Source organism: Euleptes europaea, chromosome 7 (genome assembly GCF_029931775.1).
Source record: "Euleptes europaea isolate rEulEur1 chromosome 7, rEulEur1.hap1, whole genome shotgun sequence".
Classification (NCBI taxonomy): domain Eukaryota; kingdom Metazoa; phylum Chordata; class Lepidosauria; order Squamata; family Sphaerodactylidae; genus Euleptes; species Euleptes europaea.
In genome coordinates, this window is record NC_079318.1 from 7,466,998 (window position 1) to 7,474,421 (window position 7,424).

Sequence of the window (7,424 nt, forward strand, 5' to 3'; positions counted from 1 at the left end):
ACCCTGCCTTCCTCAGGCTCCATCCCCAAAATCCCCATGCATTTCCCAACCCAGAGCTGGCAACCCTACCCACAGGCAGCATGTGGTCCAAAGCCCAGGTCCACTCATTTGGCTGAATTTCCATGGGCAGCTGTCTCTCGCTGTGGTCCACTCCATCTCTGGACCTAGGCAGATTTTGTTCATGGGGTGGTTTGCCAGTGCCTTCCCCAGTCATCTCCCCTTTACCCCCAGCAAGCTGGGTACTCATTTTACAGACCTCAGAAGGATAGAAGGATGAGTCAACCTTGAGCCGGCTAGACATTACTTTGTTATATATCAGTGTAAAATGTTCATTTGCCAGAACAAATTTATTATGTAATATTGTCAAAGGCTTTCACGGTCAGAGTTCATTGGTTCTTGTGGGTTATCCGGGCTGTGTAACCGTGGTCTTGGTATTTTCTTTCCTGACGTTTCGCCAGCAGCTGTGGCAGGCATCTTCAGAGGAGTAACACTGAAGGACTGTCCTTCAGTGTTACTCCTCTGAAGATGCCTGCCACAGCTGCTGGCGAAACATCAGGAAAGAAAATACCAAGACCACGGTTATTATGTAATGTTACATAAATGGAAGCATATGGGGTTCTATGATATATTTCCAATTGATTTCTATTCCCTCCTATCAAGATTTCCTTGCACCTGAAAGCATATAAAGTCCTAATATTTTTCACTCATTAAAAGGAATGGAAACAAACCTTTGTTTCGTATAATAAATTACTAGTCAGTCAATATCTAGTTATAAGGTTCCCTCCCATTCATGACTTCTCAGAACAAGATTAAAAAGGGTGAAATTTACCTTTTCCCATCAACAACAAAAACACTGAAAAGTCAACGTTAATTAAGCTCTCGTGGTGCTTTTTATAGGAGAAAAACGGGGTTTGCCTGTACTCAAGTAATATAGTGCCACCTTGTGGGAATAATAAGTAAAAGAAAGACTGAAGATTCTGATTTAAAAACCATTTAAGTCTGGGGTAATGGAACATATGAGGAAGAATAAACATTTTTACAAGTCAGCAAAAAGGTAGGAAGAAATGGCAACTGTCATTCACTAGAAACACATGACTCTCACTATAAACAATATACTTCCTTCAGGGGTCATAGGTTTTGAAGGATGTGCTCTATAGGGCCAAATTAAGCACGCTGGTCAGAGCTGATCACAAAGGTTTATTGATTTGGGTTCCAAATAAACAAAACTGCACTTACAATCAATGACTACTGTGTATGTCCCTGTAGTGAGATGGGGGGGGGGAGGAGATGCCTTGACAATTATGATGATGGAAAGAGGTCCAGGTGTCTTCATGGCTAGGAAGAAGGGAGGGAAATGCTCTTTGCTGGAACAGGGCATCCTTTCCAGCACACCAGCCCTTTGATGTGTTAACACCTCTTAATTGGAGGGTGCAGGTTTGGCAAGCTAGAGACACAAGACTGAAGACCCCAGAGCACATGTGAGGGAGGGGTCTGAAAAGAGGAGCTGTTCCTTTGATTTGGGCTTCCTTCTTGGCTCCTTCTTGGTTGGAAACTCCATGGAGGATGATCGGTGGGGGGATGTTGCAAAAGGGAGTGCAGATGCTCCAGGGCAGGCATCCTGCCTCTACCTAGATCGGATGCAACATAGATTGTAAGTACTTTAGTTAGAACCTGTCGTTTTGTTTATTTTCCTTAGTGTGCCAAAATTCTGCCCTTTGCAATACCCTGAGTTTGTGACTTGTAGAGATGAAGTCTTGTTTAACTTGAGAGAGTCTGCACAAGACCTTACCCACCTGCCTGGTTCTTTGGCACGCGACTGAAGCCTGTGAGATTGGCTTCGGGGAACCAAGATAGAGAGATGGGAGATGGATTTTACCTAGTGGAGGAAGACTGGGGGGGGGGAGGGGGCAAAACAGTTGCTAGTCTTGCCCACAATGTGACAGAGACCACAACAGTCCTATTGAAAACTTTTCAACTATTTGACAGTACATATTCTGAAATTCAAAGTTTCACTCAAATCTGTCAAAGTTGATGCTGTCAAACAGTCTACATGCAATTACAATCACTGAATAAAACAAAACAATGTGTGGAATGAATGGTGTAAATTAAAAGTATAAAATTTTTCAGAATGTCACACTCTGATTTTATTATTCCTTTTTAGAGAAGATAGCACACATAACTATCAGAAGGGCAAGATTTGAGTCCAGTAGCACTTTAAAGACCAACATTTCCAAGGTGTAGCTCTGAAATCCTATTTTCATTTTTAGTTTAACAGGAAGAAGTCACCCTTTATTGCAGACCCTGATGAATCTTTGCTAAGCCAATCCATTAACTTCAATACTTCCATCCATTCTTGCATTCCAAATATCTGATCCACTTAACTGATTGAAGTTTCTCCTGTCTATTTGCAGTACTGTCATTCTTTCTTTCGCAATTATAAGCAGAACAGCAGCACTCATTGCCATCATTTTCATATTTAATACTGAACATGGTCCCAAAGTACTGATCAAAAAATCTACACTATGTGGCCAGGTACAGAGAGCAGATATTTCTATAATCTGGCAAAATTCTAAGGTTTGGGGGAAAAAATCTTAAACTAAAAAGAGGGTATAATTTTATTTTAGTTTAGTTTTAGAATGTATGGATCTCCCCAAAAATTTCTCCCAAAATCTAGGCAGCCGTTTGGGATTGCCTAGGTAGCTGCAGACATCAACAATTGTCTGTAGTTGCATAGGTAATCCAAAATGGTTGTTACAATTCAATTTGAAACCTTAAGTGAATCTGGGTGATGAGTAGGGTTGCCAGGTCCACCTGGCCGCCAGCAGGGGATGGGGGGGATAGGTTTGCCAGATCCAGGTTGGGAAACTCCTGGAGACATAGGGGTGGAGCCTGTGGAGGGCAGGGACCTCAGAGGGGTACAATGCCATAGAGTCCACCTTCCAAAGAATCCATTCTCTCCAGAAAAACCAATCTCTGTAGTCTAGAGATGAGCTGTAATTCTGGGGGATCCCCAGGTCCCACCTGGAGGCTGGCATCCCTGGTGGTGCATAAGGGGCAGGCAGGAAACAGAAGGCAGGTAGAGGGAATTAATTTAAAGAAGAGGGAAGGGAAAAACAAAAATGGGGCAAAGGTGGGGGGAAGGGGAATGGAATAAGGAAAGGAATTAAGGGGGGGAACTGTGATGATGGGAAGGGAGGAAGGACTAGAGAGAAAGCGGCAGGTGAAGGGAACTGAGAATGATAGGTGAGAAGGAAGGAAGGAGGGAAAGTGGAAATATCATGAGGAGAATGACAAGCAGGGGTGGGAATGAGATTTCCCCTCTGGTGGGTTTTCACAGTCTCTTACTTGTACATTATAAATTATTCTCCAAATGCTCCCAAGCAATTTACTAATCTATGAAAAGCAACAAGTTGGGAAAGCAATACTTTCAAAACATAATCCTTCTTGACTGGCATCACCTCCATCTTGTCTGCATTCGATTTCAGCTTGCTCCCCTTCAGCCCCTTGATCACAGCTTACGGTAAATCCACTGGCCAAGAACATTAGCAGCAGCTTCCAGTGGCTCAGACAAATAAATTTAAAGCTAATTGTAAAAACTAGAGATAATTTCAATTAGTAACCTGCCATAAACATTGAAAAACATAGACGAAAGAATGGGCTCTTAAGAAACTCCACAAGTTATACCCCATATAGTAGAATCAATGTCTGTAACTGACATTCTTTGTGTCCTACTGGCCAAAATCCCTCAAACCAACAGGTTACTGTCCCCTTAATTTCCATCGTATTTTCTAAATGGCCAAACAAAAAGAATGATTTACAGAAGTGTTTCTCAAACTTCAGCAACCCAAGGCCACCACCACCTTTGATTAAAAAAAACATTGCAGATCACTAAACCATCCCATCTTTCCTAGCTAGCACATTCCACATACTCCACAGCCTCTTTTCAAACATATGTGGCAAGCTGCAGATGCCCCTCTTCCATCCACTCACATACACAAAACATTACAATGAGATATTGTCGAAGGCTTTCACGGTCAGAGTTCATTGGTTCTTGTAGGTTATCCGGGCTGTGTAACCGTGGTCTTGGTATTTTCTTTCCTGACATTTTGCCCGCAGCTGTGGCAGGCATCTTCAGAGGAGTAACACTGAGGGACAGTGTCCTTCAGTGAAGTGTCCTTCAGTGTTACTCCTCTGAAGATGCCTGCCACAGCTGCGGGCGAAACGTCAGGAAAGAAAATACCAAGACCACGGTTACACAGCCCGGATAACCTACAAGAACCAATTACAATGAAACCTTACCAGCTACACTTTCAAAACAATTTTAAGAAAAAAATCTCTCCAAGACTGGCTTCCAATAGTACAAGCAGCTCAACTACATTAGACAGGCATATATTTTGGAATGATGGCTACATGAACTTATTGGACAATGCTCATAACACTTCCTGTTCCCTCCTTGTAAGATAAAGGCACTTTCAAACTTTGTTTATTATTAACTAAGTAAATGTTACATTTACACAAGTAGAGCCACCCTTTCTTTATGCTTGCCCGCATCAGTTTTACTGGCCAGTCACCATAATTCTGTTGATTTGTGGCTGATGTTTCCCATAATTAAGTAAAAGGTAAAGGTCCCCTGTGCAAGCACCGGGTCATTCCTGACCCATGGGGAGACGTCACATCCCGACGTTTTCTAGGCAGACTTTGTTTGTGGGGTGGTTTGCCGTTGCCTTCCCCAGTCATCTTCCCTTTACCCCCAGCAAGCTGGGTATTCATTTGACCGACCTTGGAAGGATGGAAGGCTGAGTCAACCTTGAGCCGGCTACCTGAAACCGACTTCCGTCGGGATCGAACTCAGGTCGTGAGCAGAGCTTTTGACTGCAGTACTGCAGCTTAACACTCTGCGCCACGGGGCTCCCATAATTAGATACATATTTTAACATTTCTATTTTTAAAAAAGGAATTTAACAACAGTTAGTTTGCCATTTTTGTTAAAAAAATTAGATGGTCCAACAGTAAAAGCTATTAGCCTAATCACCACTACATTGTAATTCTGTATCACTGCCACTTTTTAAATAAGTGCTCTTGATACATTACAGAATGATCAAATATACAGTTGGTTCATAACACCTTTCTGATGGCAAAAGAGGGAAGAGGGGTCCCTCTGACTATGTTATGCTGGGCATGGCGAGACTTGAAAGCAATGTGGGGGGCTGCGATGGGGAGGGGAACTGTTTGAGATTGAATGGGAAAGTTGGTAGAATCCAACCTATAAGGTCTGGGGACTTAAACAGGCTGTTCAGGCTCCCCTGTGTGCACCTTTACTACACTCCACACAAATTATTGAAGGAAGACTTCAAGATGGAGGCAGCTGCCTCTTCCAGGGGCATAGGTGGCAGAGGAGCGAGAAACACAAGCGAGTGGAGTACACTGGAAGGTAGGTGTATGAAGCACAGAATTTCCAGTTTGCTCATGTTGGCAGCCAAAACGGAAAGAGTGTAGTCTGGGCGTTGGGAAAGCTTTTGATGACAGGAATGTTGAAGCACCTGGGTTTGGGGAGAAAAGTCTGGATAGTATTATTATTGATTACTGCTGGTAAAGGTTTAATGTATTGTATTGTCTGCTGGTTCTATTATAAGGCACTTCTGGCATATTTAATGGAGAAAATAAACTAGTCCCTGACATGTGAAAGGGTTTAGGGAAGCTAGCCTGGCACATGGACCAATGTGGCAATACAACTTTTTCCACTGCACGGAAATAATGCCAAGTTAGTCAGGACTTGGGACCTGAAGAAGGGATGCTCTGTAGCTGTGACACCGGCTTTTGTACTGCAAGACAACACATTGGTGGTTATATAACAATGCGTTTGGTTTGCTGACATGTGAACCAGTGGTGGACTGACCATTGTATCCGTTTGCCTGCTGGCCTGTGGGGCCCTGATGAAGCGGGCCCCCTGAAACATTAGACAATAAGTTAAAAATTAAAATTAAACGGTAGCCTTATAGTTATGGGCCCTAACCCTTTGCCTCCTGGCAACCACTAGTTTTAGACCCAGCCCGCCACGGGGGTGAACCACCGCCTGCTGACCTGAAACGAAGAAGAAACGATGACGTCTCCCGCCGACCCCCCCCCTTCACCCTTACTGCGCATGTCAGTATCTGTCTCGCCTCCTTCCGGCTACCGGAAGGAGCGGACGACGGGCAGGCGGCCCCGCCCCAGCCCCGCCCTGAGTGGGCCGTTACCTTCCCAGACGGCCTCTCCCGTCTCGGGCCGCCTGAGGAACTTGTACCAGAACTTGCGCGCGGCCTCTTCTTCGGGCAGGGCCGCCTCCGCCAGCCACAGCGCCGGCTCTTGAGAAGGCAGAGGCGCCAATGGCCGTGCCGGCTTCATGGTCAGCGCGCGCCGGGGGTCCCAGTGACCCAGTTCCGGGCGGGAGCCTGATAGACACAGCGCCGCGCCGCCTTCCGCCAGCCTGGCGGGCACGATTACCCCGAAACGGAACAGCATGAGAGGGGCCTGGCCCTTTAAGGAACTTTAACACCCGCGGTCGAGAGAATGCGCGCCCCGGCTCCCGCTCTCGGCCGCTAGAGGGGGAAAGATAGAGCAGCGTTGCGGAAAGAATGCGACGTCATTTGCGTAGGCTTGTGGCGCCGCCCATTAAAGGGGGAGGCGCAGTATCACGTGACTCAGAGGCGACGTGTGTTAGGTGCCGTCAAGTCGCTTCCGACTCGTGGTGACCCTATGAAGCAGAGTCCTCCAAAACGTCCTCTCTTTGACAGCCTTGCTCAGGTCTTGCAAATTGAGGGCTGTGGGCTTCCTTTGTTGAGTCCGTCCATCTCTTGGTGGGTCTTCCTCTTTTCCTGCTGCCCTCAACTTTTCCTATCATGACGGTCTTTTCCAGTGACTCTTGTTGTCTCATGACGTGACCAAAATACGACAGCCTCAGTTTAGACATTTTAGCTTCTAGGGTCAGTTCAGGCTTGATTTGATCTATAACCCACTGATTTGTTTTTTGTTTGTTTGTTTGTTTTTTTGGCTGTCCAGGGTATCCATAACACTCCTCCAACACCACGTTTCTAAGGAGTCTATTTTCTTCCCGTCAGCTTTCTTCACTGCCCAGCTTCCGCACCCATACATAGTAATAGGGAACACGATGGCATGAATTAACCTAGTCTCGGTGGCCAGTGACCCATCCTGACACTTCAGGACCTTTTCTAGCTCCTTCACGGCTGCCCTTCCCGGCCTCAACCGCCTTCTGATTTCTTGGCTGCAGCCTCCCTTTGGGTGGATGGGGGAGCCAAGAAATAGAAAGTCTTCAACAATTTCAATTTCCTCATTGTCAACCTTAAAGTTGTGCGATTCTCCTGTAGTCGTTACTTTTGTCTTCTTGATGTTCAGCTGCAGTCCTGCTTCGGCACTTTCTCTTTTAA

The 7,424-nt window shown here is 45.6% G+C and overlaps 1 protein-coding gene across 1 annotated transcript in view; it reads right to left on the reverse strand.

Annotated features, from left to right (window-relative positions):
* EPM2A (EPM2A glucan phosphatase, laforin) overlaps positions 1–6,501 on the reverse strand; it is a 45,241-nt gene extending 38,740 nt beyond the window's left edge. Inside the window, exon 1 of the mRNA XM_056853275.1 lies at positions 6,237–6,501. Within this exon, the coding sequence (XP_056709253.1) occupies positions 6,237–6,501 (265 nt within the window). The remainder of the gene's footprint in view (positions 1–6,236) is intronic.
* Between the last annotated feature and the right edge of the window lie 923 nt (positions 6,502–7,424).